This window comes from Delphinapterus leucas, chromosome 9, assembly GCF_059928025.1.
Source record: "Delphinapterus leucas isolate spDelLeu-1000000601 "Yukka" chromosome 9, BTC_Dleu_Yukka2, whole genome shotgun sequence".
NCBI classification, from domain to species: domain Eukaryota; kingdom Metazoa; phylum Chordata; class Mammalia; order Artiodactyla; family Monodontidae; genus Delphinapterus; species Delphinapterus leucas.
The window spans coordinates 78810200-78829534 of record NC_143137.1 but is presented as its reverse complement, the minus strand read 5'-3'; the positions used below and the strand labels follow the sequence as shown (position 1 = coordinate 78829534).

The 19335-nt window shown below is 36.6% G+C and overlaps 1 protein-coding gene across 2 annotated transcripts in view; it reads right to left on the bottom strand.

The window, feature by feature from the left end:
* The window catches only part of SEMA3A (semaphorin 3A), a 237674-nt gene extending 220798 nt beyond the window's left edge, over positions 1-16876 (bottom strand). Inside the window, exon 1 of one of the 2 annotated variants that reach the window (XM_089917757.1) lies at positions 14453-16876. In XM_089917757.1, the coding sequence (XP_089773883.1) occupies positions 14453-14564 (112 nt within the window). In that variant the 5' untranslated portion in view covers positions 14565-16876. The remainder of the gene's footprint in view (positions 1-14452) is intronic. The other variant, XM_089917756.1, reaches the window with a different exon arrangement.
* Between the last annotated feature and the right edge of the window lie 2459 nt (positions 16877-19335).

Genomic DNA, 19335 nt, shown 5'->3' with positions numbered 1-19335 from the left:
GGGAGACTATGACCCTTAGTGTATGTTGCTTGTGGTACAGTTCAATATTCTGGACTGAGACCTGTACTAAAGAAACCAATCGCTGGGCTTCCCTGGTGGCGCAGTGGTTGAGAGTCCGCCTGCCGATGCTGGGGACACGGGTTCGTGCCCCAGTCCAGGAAGATCCCACATGCCGCGGAGCAGCTGCGCCCGTGAGCCATGGCCGCTGAGCCTGCGCGTCCGGAGCCTGTTGCCCCACAACGGGAGAGGCCACAACAGTGAGAGGCCCGAGTACCACAAAAAAAAAAAAAAAGGAAACCAATCGCGATAACATTGCTCATTTCACTCCCTTATATGGCATCTGCTTAGAATAGACTAAACAGATTCTTTCAGAATTAATGTGCAGATGTTTGTATAGATGGGAACAGAAGTACTGTCATAGAGCAGACAGTTTTTTTCCAATTTGACAGCTAAAGAGCAAAGCCAATCAGATAAGTAGTAATCTTGTTTCTGATGAAACAGTAGGCACAACGGACACTGTGCCTTGCTAAGTGATTTCATGCATGCCAGAAAGAAACTATTTGTTTGATTCACTGGGTCTTATTTTGTTGTTATGCTAGAATTCTTTCTCAAGAATCTGTCTGGATTAGAGGGTTGAATCAATAGAGAACGGGCGTCTGCTCTGTTAGAGTGAGCAGAGGGAACCTTAATTCTGTTCTGAATAAGCACCTTGGGAAGCAAAAGAAGGCTGAGACCCTATTGAACATGAAAAACATGCAATGAAAGTAAGAAAACTCCATGGCTCCAGGTCAGCATGTGAGAGTCCAACAGGGAATCTGAGTGTTAGGAGTAGCTGCTCTGAGTACAGCTTCTAATTTTATCTAGTTAGAATCAAATGCAAAGGAGTGAATCTTTGCTTTCCAGCCTAGGAGAAAAAAAAAAAAAAAATTCATCAAAAGAATGATGAACTGGGCTTCCCTGGTGGCACAGTGGTTGAGAGTCCGCCTGCCGATGCAGGGGACACGCGTTCATGCCCCAGTCCAGGAAGATCCCACATGCCGCGGAGCGGCTGGGCCCGTGATCCATGGCCACTGAGCCTGCGCCTCCGGAGCCTCTGCTCCGCAACGGGAGAGGCCACAACAGTGAGAGGCCTGCGTACCGCAAAAAAGAAAAAAAGAAAAAAAGAATGATGAACTCATATAATATGGTGATGGGTAAAAAAGAAAGTCATCTTTGATATCTTGCTTTGCCTAAATAGTGACTTTGTGACAGAGTAAAATGCATGTATCGTTCCTCATCAGAAGTTTTACATGTATAGTCTGCCATAAACTTAATATTTGAAGGAATTAGTACATAATGTAGAATATTTTTAGGTAGAGCTATATCCTAAATGACACCCAACTGTTGGAATTTATAATTTTACATGAAATCATAAATATCTACAGGTTTTCTTAAGTATAGCTTGCATTTTTCTGGACATGTGAAAATATATGCTCTATGTAGATAAGGTGAGCTACATGCCCACATATGAAGTCTCTGTACCCCAGGATAACAAGGTCATTACGTGAAGCCTAACCTGAGTTATAAGTCTTGTTACAGAATCTTGCTTCTGCATCTCAGATGATGACTCAGTGATGCAGAACTAAAGCCCTGCTCCCAGGATTCGGGATGCCTGAAGTGTTGCTTCGCACATGCCACTCACTTATAAACTTTAAAAAATTTCATCATCTATTACTCGAATCTAAAGTTTAAATCCTGTACACTCTGTTTCAGAGTTCCCTACCATTTATCAGCATTTGAACTGCTTCTGTAGCCTTAAATTATTCTTCTTCCAATCAAATATTTCACTACTTGATTTTAATTAATTTATTTATTTTTGCTGTGTTGCGTCTTCATTTCTGTGCGAGGGCTTTCTCTAGTTGTGGCAAGCGGGGGCCACTCTTCATCGCAGTGCGGGCCTCTCACTATCGCAGCCTCTCTTGTGGAGCACAGGCTCCAGACGCTCAGGTTCAGTAGTTGTGGCTCACGGGCCCAGTTGCTCCACGGCATGTGGGATCCTCCCAGACCAGAGCTCAAACCCATGTCCCCTGCATTAGCAGGCAGATTCTCAACCACTGCACCACCAGGGAAGTCCCAGTACTTGATTTTACAAACCTTTAAACTGGGCTATGTTTTGTTCTCAAATCCATTGTTTGTATGGTCTCACCTCTGCTCCTTAGCTCTCTCACCTGGAATGATTACCAGCCACCTCCTCACTTATTCCTTCAATCACTTCATTCAAGGAGTATTTAGTAAGGCTCTGTCATGCACAAGACTCTGTACTTGACTGAGAATATAAGATAGATAAAGAGCAGGTGTGATCTTACAAAGTTGACTATCTGTGTCTTCTTCCCTTCCGAATGCTAAGTTTCTTCAGGACAGGTGCCATATTATGTTTCCTACCTCTGTTTCTCTGCCTCTTCAAAAGCCTTGCCAAAGGTGATACTCAAGTCGATGTCTGTTTGAGAAGACAACGTCAGTACACAATTGAGAGGGTAGGAGGACAGGCGGCAGCAAGGTCACAGGTGTGACGTGAAGGGAGTACTATATTGGGGCATGGTTGGGCCGTAAGGTGAAGAGAGTTTCACTTTCCAGATACTATCAATTGTTGTCTAATACTCCTAGTTGCAGAAAACTTAAAACTTATTGTTCTTGAATTCTCCAGATCCTCCCTACACACAATCATTCCCCAATTTTTCTATACGTTCAATGTGTCCCATTTCCAGCATTTCTTTCTCATTTCAATTATCATGATCCTTATTCCGGCATTCATTTCCTCATAGCTGAACCATGGCAGGCCCTCCAAATAGCTCCTCTGTGCCCTAGACTACTTTAGGTTAATCATCCTTCTAGGTAAAACTAAGGAGTTTGGCTATAATCAGTAGGAACTTTTTAAAAAGGAGAGGCATAATTAGATTTGAATTTAAGAAAGAGTTGTAGCCAGTAATGACAGAAAGAAGAGACAACTATAGGCGACTGCTGTCATAACAGGGCAACTAATGATAAGAGCCTGACTTAACCTGGAGGACAGAAGAGGAAAGATTTGAGGGATGAACTCAAGAGGGAGAATCCATAGAACATTGAGATTGGTTAGATATGGGGAGAGTCAGCAAGGGGAAGGCAAAGATGCTAGTGGTCTGAACAACTAGGACAAAATGACGACAATCCCTGCAACGGGGAACAAAGAGGGTAAACAAGTTTGTAGAGAGGACTGTGAGTATAGTTTTGAACAAACAAGTTGAGTTGGGGTTCCCTGTGACAGATCCAAGTGTAGATTTTCTGTGGCCTTTGCTATGTAGAAGGGGTACATGCAAAAGCCCCCAGCTTACTCAGCAGCTGGTTCCCAGAACTTGTAGCACCTGGGAAAGTAATTTTCCCAAGCAGGGGCATGGGCAGACTGGGAAGAGTTCCCTGGGTAACCCTGGCTCATGCTCTCCAGTTGTCAGCTTTCTGCTGTGCTTTCCCTCCCACTCATCAGTTGTGGGACACTTCTACATCTCAAGGGTCAAGAAGACTAATTTGTTTGTCCTTTAGTCAGCATATTTTATAGATGTAAAGTTGAGACATTTAGACTAAAATATATGAGCACCACACCCTCTGTTCTAGGCAGGATGTCTAGCTTTAGGTGTATGTGTGTAGAAGAGAGCCCTTAGAGAAAAGTTAAAGTGGCAAAGTTACCTAATTAAGAAATTGTCATTTAATTTCTGTAGATTAATCTGCTAAAAATGAAAGCTTCCTAGCCTCTTCCCAAGAGAGACAGAAAGGCTTTTAATTTTTGAGGCCTAGAAACTTTTTCTATACCCCCAGGGGAAAATGAACAGATTTTGTTTTCCAAATGATAGACTTAGAGGAGATCTATTTGGATAGGATAAGAAGATATGGGTTGAAGACTTTGTACTTCCAGAGCAAACGGGTAGAGGAGGGTGGCCAGGATCAGTTAAAAAGATCATTTATTTCAAGTCTGGAAAGATGAAAGGCTATTAGCGGGACCTGCTCACACACTACATTCTGGAGGTGGAAGGACCTGAGAGGACCTGTGTGCTTTTAGAGGAAAGACACTACATGACCTGGAGCCAAGATGCTGAGAAGTCTTAATGGAAGGGCTACTGAAAGAGGCAATTTGGTAACTTCCCAGAGTGCTAGTGCCTAAGAGAGAGCAGAGAACTTGGCTAGACAGCAGCACTGCACAGTAGAAGATGCTCTGGTAAGGTCAACCACTAAAGGACAGAAAATCATGGCCAGTCCTGAACCACTCAAGACCTGCCATCGAGCAAAGGGAGAGACAGTCTCCCATGACCTTTTGCCTCAGTCTGTGTTCTAGTGATTGGCATTCCATTTTCCATAATTCTCAAACATGATGTGATTTAGAAAAATAATGAGTTGAATGTAACTTTTCTTGTATTTGTTATGGATACACACATATTTGAACTACGTATAAACACATTGATTTGTGTAGCTCTTCATCTATATATAATTCTGCAAGTACAAGGGATTATTCTATTATGACCAAAATTCCAGAAGTAACTTTTTGCAGTTTGTGTTGCAAAATACCACAAACCTACAACTTTGTCTAATATGTTATGAAACGTTCCAAGATTTTACTAGCTTGTTTGTTCTGAAACTAAGTTTCCTTCTTAAGTGAGCCAGAGGAACATCCTGAATGATAACAAAGTGCTAAGCAAATTAAAATATATGTAATATATGACTTTGCATTTAAAGACGTGGCACATAACAGGAATACACAGTTAAAGGGGCATCTTAATACTTGATGATCATCATATAGATGATATGGATGTCTTCATATTAAAAACAAATATGATTTATAAAATAGCAGTTGCTCTTTTCAAAATTGTTGGTGGAGAAAGACAAATACCATATGCTAACACATATATATGGAATTTAAGAAAAAATAAAAAGGTCATGAAGAACCTAGGGGTAAGACAGGAATAAAGACACAGACCTACTAGAGAATGGACTTGAGGATATGGGGAGGGGGAAGGGTAAGCTGGGACAAAGTGAGAGAGTGGCATGGACATATATACACTACCAAACGTAAAATAGATAGCTAGTGGGAAGCAGCCGCATAGCACAGGGAGATCAGCTCCGCGCTTTGTGACCACCTAGAGGGGTGGGATAGGGAGGGTGGGAGGGAGGGAAATGCAAGAGGGAAGAGATATGGGAACATATGTATATGTATAACTGATTCACTTTGTTATAAAGCAGAAACTAACACACCATTGTAAGGCAATTATACTCCAATAAAGATGTAAAAAGAAATTAAATAAATAAATAAATTAAAAAAATTGTTGGTGGATTGGTTACAAAAATAATAAAGCAGAAAAAAAATAGGAATTCACTAGGAGAACAAGAAGAAACCTGCATTCTACACCAGTATATTTTATAATTTCAAGGAACAAAAGTCACAGTGTTTTCTATACTGGATAACAACACTCAACTTTCCTCTTTTCTCCATTGGTTAGAAAGAAGCTTGTCTCATATACTTTACAGATAAATCTCAAAGGAGAGATGGAATAAGCCCAAATGACCACTGTGACCACTGTGGAAAAGTCTGTCAAGGATGTGCCACTTGTCCATCTTGCTCTCACTTTCAGTCAAACATAGACAAACACCTGTTAACTAGATGACATTCCTAGCCTGACATACTACAACTTTAAGTTCCCCTTGTTAAAGGACACACTTGTTTCCATATCACATTTGAATGCATAAGAATATATATATAACTGTATTATTGCATACTTTATAAAACATATTGCTTTTATAAAAAAACACCCCCCAAATATTTTTGATAGTGGTTTAGTTGTCACTTTTTTCTATTTCTGCCTTCTCACATACTTCTTGTCTTTCAAGGCCCACCTTCCTTATGCCTTACTTTACAAAATTCCCTGAAGTCTTTAGGTAGATGTGATACCACCTTCCTCAGAAGTCCCATTATGTATTCACTTTATTTATCCAAGAATCTACTTATTCATGAAGAAATCTGCCACTTGCCTTACATGGTTTTATGTGTTTGTCTTACATATGAAATACAAGTAAGAAATGCTTATCATTTATTATAACTTATTTTTGTAAATAATTGAAGTTTGCATAGCTAATGAAAACCTAGGTTCATTTAAACTAATTCTTAAAGGATGATTACAACAGAGCAGAGTCTATTCTCTTGAAATTTCAAATTTGAAGGTAAAATTTCTGCACATATTATAAAGACTCAAAAGTGCTTGTATAGTTTTGATTTGACCTCAGGCATAAAGAACTTTGTTTTGGCTTTCCCCAAATATATTCTGGAAGGGCTTGGATTAGGACTTAATCATTTTTAAGCACCATGAATAACTATGATTTGAATGTAAGAGCACTCTGGGTAGTTGTATTATTTCCTTTCCTATTGATACTTCTACCTTGTCACAAGACTAACATATATTTTATAAGACTGTAAAGTCAAGCACTGTACATTAATTTATATTCTAGATATCAATTATAGACCTATAAGTGGACTAAGGAAAGTAGCCTACTGTTCTCTCTCACCGTCTCGATTATATAAGATTGGGATCTTAAACAACAAACTCAACATATATTTTGCACATCACACTTCAACAAAGATTCCTGTGGATCTTTCTTATCATATCTACTCTCCTGGGCGGGTGGGGTTTGGGAACAAGGGCTGAGGATGGAAGTAGGTGGTGGTCCCAGGCCATAGAGCACAGAGCCAAAGTAAGCCAGAGGCTTACTTGGAGATGAATAGCAAGGGGCAATGAGTAACTGCTGCTCTTGATAAGTGGAATCAAGGGTAAGAAGAAGCAAGGAAGGCTCTGCAACATTAATCTTAGCAGGTTGTCAGAGAGCAAAGCCAGGATTCTCCCAAAAGTGTGGACAATGAAATCTAGCCAATTTCAACTTTTAAACGATTGCATTTTCAACTTTGTTTGGTAGGACTGGTTTGTTCTACACAAAAATCCAGATACAGTAAGAGTGATAAGGAGACAGTATGTCTTTAGCCACTCTTTGATTTCAGAATCGTCTCGCTCACTTTCTTTTCTTGTTGTGTGTACTGAGATACCATAATAAGGAAACTCAGGGTATTTGTTGAAAGGAATGAAATAATTTCTCTCCTAGAGGCTTCTAAGATGCATTTATTGTTATATATTTTCCATCTCCTACTTGCAGGCAAACAAAGGTGACCCAGACACTTTGTGATTCAGTGCTGGAATAGGCTTGGCTCAGAGGAGACTCTATTTGTGGAGATACCACTGCCCTTTGCGTGCATCTAAATGCCTCCACTGATATCCTCCTACCTTAGCATTTAGAACTGACTTTACTTTCTCTACCACATTATAACGTACTATTCACTTATAATGAATTGATTTATTACAGATTTGCATTAATTTTGTACTCACTTATAAACAGGTATACTTTGCGGTTAAAAACAAGGTGTATCCAATGAAGCACAAGTTCATTCAATGAGTGACTGTGCTAGCCTTTGAGATTATCCCAGTGAAAAACCATACAATCTGGCCTTAGAACCTCACAATCTGACACAACAAAGATGATCCACATAAGTAGTTTTCTTGACTAAAGAACTCATTGGACATATCAATAGAACTAAACTTCATTTAGTTTGCTGATGAAGACTCAAGTGGGTGATGTTATATTTTATCCAAAGACATGTTTATGATTGCAGTAACAAATTAAGTTACTGTAAAGTTTTGGTCAACATTGTTTCCCACAGCACATCTCTTCAAGCAAAGGAAACCTGGATATGTAGTTTCAATGACTCATTCATGAGATGACAAGACTCCCTAAATTCGTGGTCCCTTTCAGTTTTACTCTAAGCTTGTAGAAAACACTAAGACCAATTCACTCTTCATATTTATTCAACAGAATTTTATTTTTACTTATCTTTATTCCCTAATTCAAGTATAAATTGTATATCCTCTTATCCTGGGTTTGACAGAGTCCAGCTTTGTTACTGTCTGGAAATAGTGTGCAAATTCTCTATTTATACTGATGTTTATGTTTTGGCAATAGAAGGAGATAGTAACTGAAGACATTTAGACTTATTTGTGTCAGATAGAATTTATTAGTTCTTTGGTATGTTTAATTATGATAATAATTTAAAATAACCTACAAATCTAAAGGAGTCATTCTTTTAAAAATATACCAAATGTAATTTTCTAAACATTATTTTACCTTCTCAACTAGCCGCTCTCCAATTATAAATGAGGGTGATAATGTGCCACAGGCAGGCTGCCTCGCTCCTGTTAAGTGCACTTTATAATTCAGGCTTAAAATAATTATATATGTATTATTTATACATATCCACAGGACACTGTCCTTCCATCACTCCGATTGTTTGTTACTACTGCTTCACTCATTATTTTATTTACATTTTATAGACCAATTGCACATGTAAATTCTCATTTAAATTAAATTACATTATTTATTTAATTTTGGTTACAACAATCTACTTTCTGAGGGTCAGAAGGTACCAATAAATGCAAAGAGCACATCAAATTCTGTAGCAAATTCCATTTTAACTAATGCTTCTGTTTTGTGTTTGTTACGTATCCTGACTCTCATGCCAGTTTTTCCAAGCTTGGTCTCCACACACTACTCTGTATTTATCCTAGCAGCCTTCCCATTTCCAAACTAATGAAAGAACTGTCTCAAATTGCTAGTGCCACCTATTAGCAGAAGCATAGAACTGCAAATCATGGTAGTTCCTTTAAACAGCACCTTAGAAGTCATGAAGGGTAAAATCCATCCCAAGATTCACACTGGTTCTAACTTATGTTTACAACTGCTGGTCTTTTTAAAATCAGCTTTCACCGCATGAACTAAGATACTGTCATGAGTTTTGGAGATTTTACTTACAGCTTTGCATTAATGGATCATTTTATCATAGGTTTTTATTTTCATGAAGGTTTGATAAGTGCAATGTCTTCATCAATTAATATGTAACTCTCTATGCTATATCATGACTTTGTAAATGAATGTTATAGATAATGATCAATTAAAAATTTATTTCAGTACTGGAAGAATTTTAAAAACTCAAGTGTAAATTCTATTTAAAATAGTCCTGACTTTAGATTTTACAGTTCTCCAAAACGATGTAAAGGTGTGTGTGATATTTTGATCTTGGGAACTGTGATACGTAGGTGTACCACTGAAGTTTAAATGAGAGAAACTGGGATAAGAAGTTAAACCACACACTTCCTTACAGCTGACTTTAAGTTCTTGATAACTTTATAAGTTACTTAAAGCTCACATCTCAAATACAGTTATATATTCACACTAAATAGAAAGACATTATGCTCTGCCACCAACACTTTAACTTTTATTTTGTTACTAGGAACATATGCAATCATACTGATGGATTCCAATTAAATTTATTCCTGAAAAATCCTTTAATAGCATTAATTCTTCAATATAGAATTTAAATATAATAGACTGAAAATCACAACATATTTTAAAATCATGTTTGATTGATATATGATAATGAAAAAAAGAAAACAGAGAAAAATTAGTTATCACAGATCTATACCTCTATTTAGTTGCCTAAATATTTAGGCATTTCATATAACTGACAATAGTGGAGTCTAGGAAATAATTTATATGAAGAGAAATAACAACCTAAAAAAGTTAGAATTGGAAAATTCATCTCTTCAGTATTCAGGTTTCCTTAAGCTATTAAAGACTGCACATCATTATCAAAAGTTGGTGAGTTATCTTACATGGGGTGGTTTTGTGGTCTCAGTCATTTTCTTACTTGCCAAAGTCTGCACTGATAAGTTATTATTTCGAAGGCCAATCTGGTTGGCAGCTCCAAACAGAGAAGCCTCAAACTGGAGACTTTCACTAGCTCTCATTTGATCTGATCCGCACTGGACCGCAAGATGTGATACTGTGCATTTCGTTTTATTTTGTTTTTTATTATTTTGCCTGGATATACTTGTCGAGTAGATAAATAAAAAGTTCTAGTTTTCAGCATGCTCAAATCGAAGACTTCAGAACCAAAATATGATTTTTAAAGTTAAAAGAATTTGGGAAGAAAAGGCCATACTAAATAAAAATCAGCAAATAAGAGATCTGATGCCATATATGCAGTGACTACTGGAGATAAGGTATTGCAAAGAATTTATAATGTCTTTGCTCTGTGAAAATATACATGTTACTACCCTACTCTTCAAAGACACATTCCATTTTAGCTATGAGGAGATTTCCAGTATAAGACAAATTCCATTTTATATTATTACTTGAATACTTGAGATATTCATGAAGACTTTTCATGAGACTCAAAAGATCATGCCTGGGGCTTCCCTGGTGGCGCAGTGTTTAAGAATCTGCCTGCCAATGCAGGGAACACGGGTTCAAGCCCTGGTCCAGGAAGATCCCACATGCCGTGGAGCAACTAAGCCCGTGCGCCACAACTACTGAGACTGCTCTCTAGAGCCTGCGAGCCACAACTACTGAGCCTGCATGACACAACTACTGAAGCCCGCGCACCCAGAGCCCATACTCTGCAACAAGAGAAGCCACCGCAATGAGAAGCCCGCGCACCACAACAAAGAATAGTCCCTGCTCGCTGCAACTAGAGGAAGCCCGCGCAAAGTAGCAAAGACCCAATGCAGCCAAAGATAAAAAAATAAATATTAAAAAAAAAAGATCACGTCTGCTATAATATACATATGTAATTTAACACATGACTATCTTTAAAACCAATAACAATTTTATTTGTACAGTATTTTATTATAATTTACCACGTGTAGATTGCCAAGATTGTTTTTATTAACTCTAAAATATTAACATAAATTTTGTCCTTCATGTATATTCACCTATTCATATATGTGTACACATATATGTACGAATATATAAATATATGCTTGTGCTTTGGCAGACTAATGAAAATCCCAGAAAAGTCAACAAGTTTAATTAGTAAATCATTATTCATACAAATTAAATTTTGAAGTGGTCATAATATATTGAATAATGGCAAATAAAAAAGGTTTTGCAAGTTTTAATTCATAATTTTTAATTAAACATTATCATCTCTCAAAAAGATAGGTCTGAGAATTTTGATTTAACTAATAATCTCATTCTTACAATAATTAAACAATTTGACTCTGGAAAAAAAACAAAACAAAAAAACCTTTACAAAGTATGAAAAGAAAGCCTCTGAAATGTCTACCATTTATTTAAGGGTTATTTACTAAGTCCTCCCTATGAAGGTAAAGTTAAAGGCACTGATATAATCTTTGGATTCACATGATCACCGTCACATTCAGACTTGCATGTGTCTTTGATTTCTACTAAAACTGAAGCACACAATGTCCTGGAAAAGCTCATTACACTGAGTGATGGAATGTTTGTCATGTGTTTAAAACCCCAGACCTAATTTATTTCCTTGTGATTTCCATACGTTTTTCTGAAGTCTTCATTGTACCACACATTCCAAAAGGAAGATTTTATGATAATCTGGTATTTCATGAGAAAAGTGAAATTTGACTAGTTTCGTAGGGCAAATAAACAGTTATTCATCAATTTTAAAAAGAAGCATTATAACATCTAGCTATATTACATGAATTTAAGGAAGGGAAAAGTATCTCTGAGTGAATGTTTCTTGAGGATAATTTGTATGTGACTGCTGAGATTTACAGAGTTCTCACATTTGCTTCCCCCGCAAGGATTCTAAATCAGATTGGTTCAGAGGAAAAGCCAGCCTACCCCATTTTTCTAATATTATCACTTCTCCAGATGGTCCTGAAAACATCTATTTAATTCCTGTTCCTAGAAAGTAAAGAGGTACCTTATTAGATATATATGTATGTCCACTACAAAGGCTGCCTTCTTGTTCTTACTTCTCTTTCTTTCTCATTTAACATATCAAATCTCTTTTATCTCCTACCAGGCAAAATGACAAGTAGAAAGTAAGCACAGTGATTGCCTGAAACTTCGTCTTGGCAACCTGAGAAATGAGAGGGTTAATGGTGGATCTTTGAAAACAAGTGACCATGGGAAATTAGGGTTGGCAGGGATTTAACTCTTCATGAATCATGCTGGAATATTTTTAAGGGCAAAGCAGTGGATGTTTTAACTGTGTTTGACATCTAATTAAGAAGGAAAAAGAAGTAGCTAAAAAAAAAAAATCTCTATTACAGCTTAGAAACAAAGTACTGACAATTGGCTACCAGGCAGTTGCTTTGGAAAAACAAGTGTACACGTAGAGACAAAAAGGTAATGACAGACCAATAAAAGGGCAGAAGAAAAATTGCTTGGGCCATCCCTATTATTCTTTTTGGTGTTGTTCATTTCACAGCTTGTTTTACCAAATTGCCAAGCTCTAGGTATATCAATAGAATTGTTATGTAGCTGTAGGGCAGTTTTTGGTTTAAAGGAAAGCAGAATAATTCTAATGGATACCATTGCTAAAAAGAGCTCATAGAGACAGTTTCAAATATATACATCTTGTCAATATATACAACTCACTTCATTAGACAAGTTTAAAGTATTTGTATATAACAAAGGGCTATTCTAATTAAATGCTATCTTTTAATATGTAGAAAGAACTGGCGCCTCTTCTATTAATGGAGAGTAATCCATTGCCATGGAAATAAAATTCTTGCAAAATAAATACGAATAATTCTCAGTTCCTACTGATTTTGCAATTTATTTAGCACTTAGACAAGTATCTCTAAATATAGTAGATTTTTAAAATGCATGTCATGTTTCAAACTTACTCCAAAATTATAGCATATAGCTATTCACATATTCAGGAAGTAAACTCGTACGTAAAACTTACTCAGGAATATAAACTTGAAGAAAGTGGACGATTAACCTAAGAATCATTGGATGAAATACTCTCAAAGAGTAAAAATAGAAAACAGAAACTGATGAAAACACAGATACCATAATATCATACACTAGGAAAATAATTTAAAGACAGTTACTATATAAAGACACAATTGGGATTTAATTAAATATTTAATGGGTGCCATATGATTATTTTTAAAAACCTTATATGAGTACAATTGCAATTCTGCTTGCTAATGGTTAAAATTCATTCTCATTTTAATAACCAAAAAATTATACCAAAAATATATATATTTTCCAATTCAGTGTATTTTATCTAAGTATTAAATACAAACAAACACATTTAGTAGGTGTTTAATTTTCTAATCCAAAGTGTGAAAAATTACATCTGTCTTTCCTATTTTGTGGTTCTCATTCACACTAGAGTACTCAGAAAGAGATGTTCCCCATCATGTGAAAATTAAAGAATATCTTTTCTGGCATAAGAGCAATGTATAGTAGACAGACATCTCTACAGATAGATGCAATAATTTTCTTTCACATCATAGGCTAAAAATGAAAAATAATTGAAGCTTCTTATTGCCCCACCCCCAACCGTAGAAATTTGAGAATCATAAGAAAGCAACACCCTAGGGAGTAAAACTACTTGACTTAAAACAGTGTAATCTTCAACTCCATTTTAATAATACCTCAGTTATATAAATATTCTCTTCCATTAAAAGTTATATATATCATGTTGGAATCCATATTAGCATGATATTATACATCTATCTATAAAATCTATCTAAACAAATATAGAACAAATATTTTCTTTAAAATTCTCATTAAAAAACAAGCATACACATTAAGATGTAACCAGACCGATCATGTGATAAGGCTTTTTTTTTCTTCTTAAATTTATACTTTTTTTGAAAAGAAGTTCACACAGCTAGCTGTACAACTAGAAAGTAGTATCTCTTCAGTTCTCACTGAAGTACATATAGAATCAAATAACATTACATTTCAAAGGCTTTAGCTTTGCACCAATTAGCCAAATACACAGTCTTTTGTACAATCATAACACACTGTGGAAAAACTAGTCTGTTCTCTCCAGTTTATATTCTCTTGGCAAACCATGATCTACTGCTTATGTTAAGCATCTGATTGTCAGATCTGAGCAAACTGAATATTCATGATGACAATTAACTATTTACTGTCTAAAACTAAGAAAATACAATGTATCATAATAATTATTATAGGTGAGGCACTCACATCTACAAAGAGACCATTGTTGCAATAGTGGTTTTTAAAAAGATTTTAATAGGAGAGTCAGAAGAATTATCAGGATATATGATCACATATATAGATCAGTATTTACCAGGCATTCAGCTTTTCTCTGCAAATGCGATTAAATGTTCTTTGTTTGCATTTAAATTGTCATATATCCAACAGAAGCCATGCTTTTATAAAAAAGTGTTTCAATCATCTCCGAAAGACACACACGATCACAAAGGTTTCCCAGGTTAAACTAAAGGTTTTACGGTTTAGGTTGGGAGGGAGTTCAAGGAATGAAAAGGCAGGGGGCAGGGGGGCATTAGAAAGCTAGTCGAATAAAAGGAAAAGAAAAACTTACCTTTGTAGGATAATTTCAGCCTTGGCACATTGTTCTTCCCATTTGGGTAGTTTGCTCTTGCTGTAAGTAATACTCCCCAGAAAAGACAGACAATCCTAGCGAACCAGCCCATGCTGCAGACACTGTGGGTCCTATGCTGCTTCAGTCTCGGGTCCTGTGTTGTGTGGCCACAGAAGTTCAAACAATCTGGAAACTGGAGGTAACAGGTGATTTAGGTCAGTTTCATTCATAAATGCAGACAATCAAGACCTCCAGGCAACACTAACACCTCTTCTTCTGTAACAGTCACTGAAGCCCAGAAACTTCAAACCCTCCAAAAAAAAAAAAAAAAAAAAATCGAGCCAGGCACCGGATAATGAGGCACAACTGTTGTGTGGAAAGAAAAAAAAAATCAACAAGGGCTGCAGCAGTGGTGCTTAAGAAGCAGTTCCTTTTATCTAGACTCTTCTGATAGCTGGCGGACTCTAATCCTGCTGCCTGCTTCATTCGGCTCCGGGGAAGCAGAATGAAAGGGGAACAGAGAGAGAGAGAGAGAGAGAGAGAGAGAGAAACCGTAAGCAGCGCGGACTTTTCCTGTACACATGTAGGGAGAGATGACACAAGATCCCACAGACAGGTTTTCCCAACACTCACTAGACTGGCTGACAATGGGAGAACAGGCGAGCTCAGCCCACTCCCCTTCCCTCCTGTCACACAACACATGCAAAAAACATCTCGTAGAGATTAGAGCCGGGAGCAGAACACTCCAACGTGCCTGTGAAAGGCATGTAGCTATAAATTTACTTCCCAAGGCAAGCGTTGTTTTATAGCCATTTTTAGGTGCAATTTTGATGAAAAAAAATCTGAATTCTGTTACCTATATAATTTCCAACTCATGCTCATTATATAATTCTGCTTGGACTTGTGCGTTGTATGTTATACGTATGTTTATGCCTATATACGTCTATGGATATGCATATATATGTCTGTCCTTTTCATCAATATAACTTTAACCACTGGAGGTTTTAAAACCTTGTTAGCAATCATTCCCTCCTCCCAAGAAACCCCCTTGGATCAACCACCCCCTTCCCCCGCCCCACTGCAATTTCAGTGAAGAAATTCCTAGTAAAGCCCATTTCAACAATCAGCTCAAGACAAATATAGGTCCACTGAGAATTATAAATTACAACAGGGGATTCTCAAAAGGACACTCAGAATTTTAAAACATGTATGGTTTTCCAGCTCCTGGAATGCTCTGGCTAACATTTTTAGTGCATCACATCTCATTAATTAAAGCCACTTCCCTAGTTTTGGTTTAAAGGGCAGAGGAAGATGACAAAGTTCACAAAAGTCCCTGCTGGGTGTCAAGGACCAACATAAAGAGAATATCTCTGTGTCTTCATGAGCTGGTGAAGGGTTACTAAATTTTCTGTGGACATATATGCATGTATTCAGGCAGTCATACAAACACCATTAATTCTTTTCTAAACAGGCATGTTGCCTGAGGTGTTTAAATTTCCTTTCGTATTTTCTTTCAATTTTTCTCAAAACTGATATCCTTATGGTTTTGTTTTGTTTTGTTTTGTTTTGAGGAAGGGCGTATGAAGATCAACAGGACAAAACTTTCCCTTCTTTATTCCCCAACTCTCTCTACCCTGCACCCTCCCCCCAACCCCACATACAGCACACGTTAGAAATTTGGAGGAGAGAGCTCTATTTCAGTAATACGGAAATTTCTTGGCTGAAAGGAGAGGGTGAGTCTTACAATTAAAAACATAAACACTTACTGAAAGTGGTTTAGTATTCTTATAAAAAATGACCTAAGCATTGTCACTACAGCTTTCATTACTTAATGTCTATAGACCAATAGAGAAAGAGAAACTCCCTCTGTCCCTCTCTCCCTCCCTCTCTCCCTCTGTGTATGTGTGTGTGTGTGTTCGTGTGTGTGCGTGTGTTTGTGTGAGTGTAGGTGGACGAGGAGGAAGAGAATGAAGAGGATTTAAAGGGGGGAGAATGGGGGAGGGGGAGCAGGGATTCTCTTTCTACTTCACTAGATTGATTCATCAAACAGACCCTATTGTATTTGTCAGTTTCCGCCAGCCTATTGATCAGTCAGTATTGTTAAGAAAATAAAATCCAAAAATAATGTTGATTTTACTGATTCTCACACTTGTTATCCTGAGCACTTTTCACGCTCTAGGCAATGGATTAAGGCTGCAAATGACAAGAGACTTGTCTGTCTTCCATGGATTACTCTCTATAGACATTCATTCTGCAGAGGAATTCATGTCACTTTGGGATTATTTAGAAGACTGGACTAACGAATTATCCTATTGAAATACCACATATGATTAAATACTTTAAATACTTGTACCATTTTCATTAATATATATTGTAAATATTTATTTTTCTCCAGCTCTTGTTACCTAGACTAGCAGAGCAAGTTTATATTTGTCAAAACTAAACAGGATAAGCAAATTTAGAAATGTATCCATTTCACTTGCGTAATGTCTAATCCTGAAACATTTTGATGTTGTCCAGGAAAAATAAAAGGTTGTAGGTAAAATTCAGATAAAAGAGGGTCAGAATTGACTCCATGGAGAAGAAAGACATTCAATCTGGAGTCTGAACCACAAAATCATGACAGAATTACTTTATTTTGTAAAATAAATAACTTAATGTTGAAGCCTGGAATTTGGTAGCACTGACACCCCATGTTTATATACACACAAATTTTTTTAAAACTTTAATGTACTTATTTACATTTAACATTTTTCTTACCCTCTAAAATTTTTATGATCTTTGGGTCTTTTCAAACAATTGAAAGTTTAATGAATTCACATTTATATTTACTTATCTGTAATTTTTTTAATTAAAAAATGTGAGAATAGGAAATTTTTTATGTAAGCATAACTGTTCTAGACTGATTAAATTATAAAATAGTAGAAAAGTGTGACCACAGATAGAATTTTTTTAATTGTGGAAGGAAAGAAAGAGAGAGAGGGAGGGAGGGAGGGAGGGAGGGGGGGAAGAGAGGAAGGAAGGAAGGGGGAAGGAAGGAAGGAACTACTTCCTGAAAAATACTTACCAAAGTATTTGTAATATTATATTTCTACTGCTTTCTCAATTGACTTTGGTCAGGGTTAAATAAAGTTACTTTCAATGTTTTTCTTATAACACCCAAACATGTGAGGGATAACCGAGGTTAAACCTATTTCTGAATTGAGGTAGATGCAAAGTTGAGGTGGACTTGGGTGGATGTCATCAGAATCTATCAAAATCTGCATGTGTGAAATGTGAATTTTGATTCACCTCCCAAGGAACATTGCTCCCTACTCTGAATCTGTGACCTCAGCCCTGACACGGTCAAGCCTGCTGTATTTGCCACATTAACCATTGATTTTACTGCATCATTTACGTTTTTAAAAGTCATACATAGTATATTGACCTTTTAACGTTGAGTTTTTTTAAGGTACAAGTGAAAAATCTTATTTTGTTTCTCTTAAAGCAGTATCTCTATTTTCAATTATTTTCTAACCCACGATCTACATCATATGCTATAATTTACTTGCAACTGAGTTTATAATATCTTCTTAAATTTCAAGTTTTCAGATGTGATTAAGTCCTGCTACAGAGTCAAATTTAAGCAGGTGTTTAATATGATGATCATGCTGTTGTATATATTTCTGTCAAATAAATCAGTAGTTTTTAATCTCACCCCACTCCATGTTGAGATGGATTACGGAGACTTCCAAGTATAAAACTCTTGACAGGCAGTTTTCTGGGTGGCGTGCTTGATTTTCTAGAGAAACAACTCTTCCAACTTCACAACACTTTGGTTAACTCTTCTTTTTCAGTTAAGACCAGTACAGTCAAAGAAGATAGATGTTAAAGCAATTCTCCACTGGAAATGTATTTTTGATCTTTTCATATGTTAGCTAAAACTAATGTGTACATTTTTTAAATGTACACTTTCTATAATTTGTTATTTATTAATGAAACAAACTGGGATGGCAATAAACATTGCAGTTTAATAGCAGAAATTGTTCTAATTTGTGAGACGGTATTCCAAGTGCTTCCCCAGGTTATAGACAGCCTGAAACTTTCTGTGAGTGGTAGGTAAAAACACTTGCTATATTTGTGCATAAAAGAATATAAGGAGAAACAGCTTAGATATATTTAAGAGATTGAGTGGATTAAGTGTACTTGATGCTATGGTGCGCTTCATTAAACATACCTGCCTCTCCCTGCAATCCCACTCCACACCCCATTTCACTATGGTTAGATAAACACCCCCAAAGGGTGTACCAGCCACAAAAGTAGATGACCTCTTGAAGAGAAATTATGAAGTTAAGAATTTCAAAAGGAGTTGGTTAACCAGCTCTCCTAACAAAAAACACCAAGAAGGAAACCAATACTAAAAAACAAACACAAATTTCCATACTCTTCCCAAGGTGTTATTCAATTGAGTCATGTAAAAAAATCTATATTAGTTTCCATTCAACATCTGCCATCTCCCTTTTTTTCCTTCAAGAGAATGCTTCATTAGTATATGAGAAAGGCCTATGATCAACAGAATTACAGCAAATATCAGATTAGAACATTTGCCCTTGCTCTGACATCTCATGCTGGAAATTCATTTTTAATGAGGGTTTTTCTGGTACAGGGAAGTTGAATTATTATTATTTTTTCTAAAAAAGAATTGTGTGGGTGAAAACATTCTTTAGAAGATCAAAAGACATCTTATTAATTGGGAAAACTAAATAGTTGATGTATTATTCATTCTAGCCAAAAAATGGTAGTTATTTAAGAACTACTGCCGTAGTCGCTGTAGTGGCAGCAGGTTAAAGGCTATATTTAAGAAATTAAGTTAAACTTTTTTTAAAATCTGACCCCTGTGAATG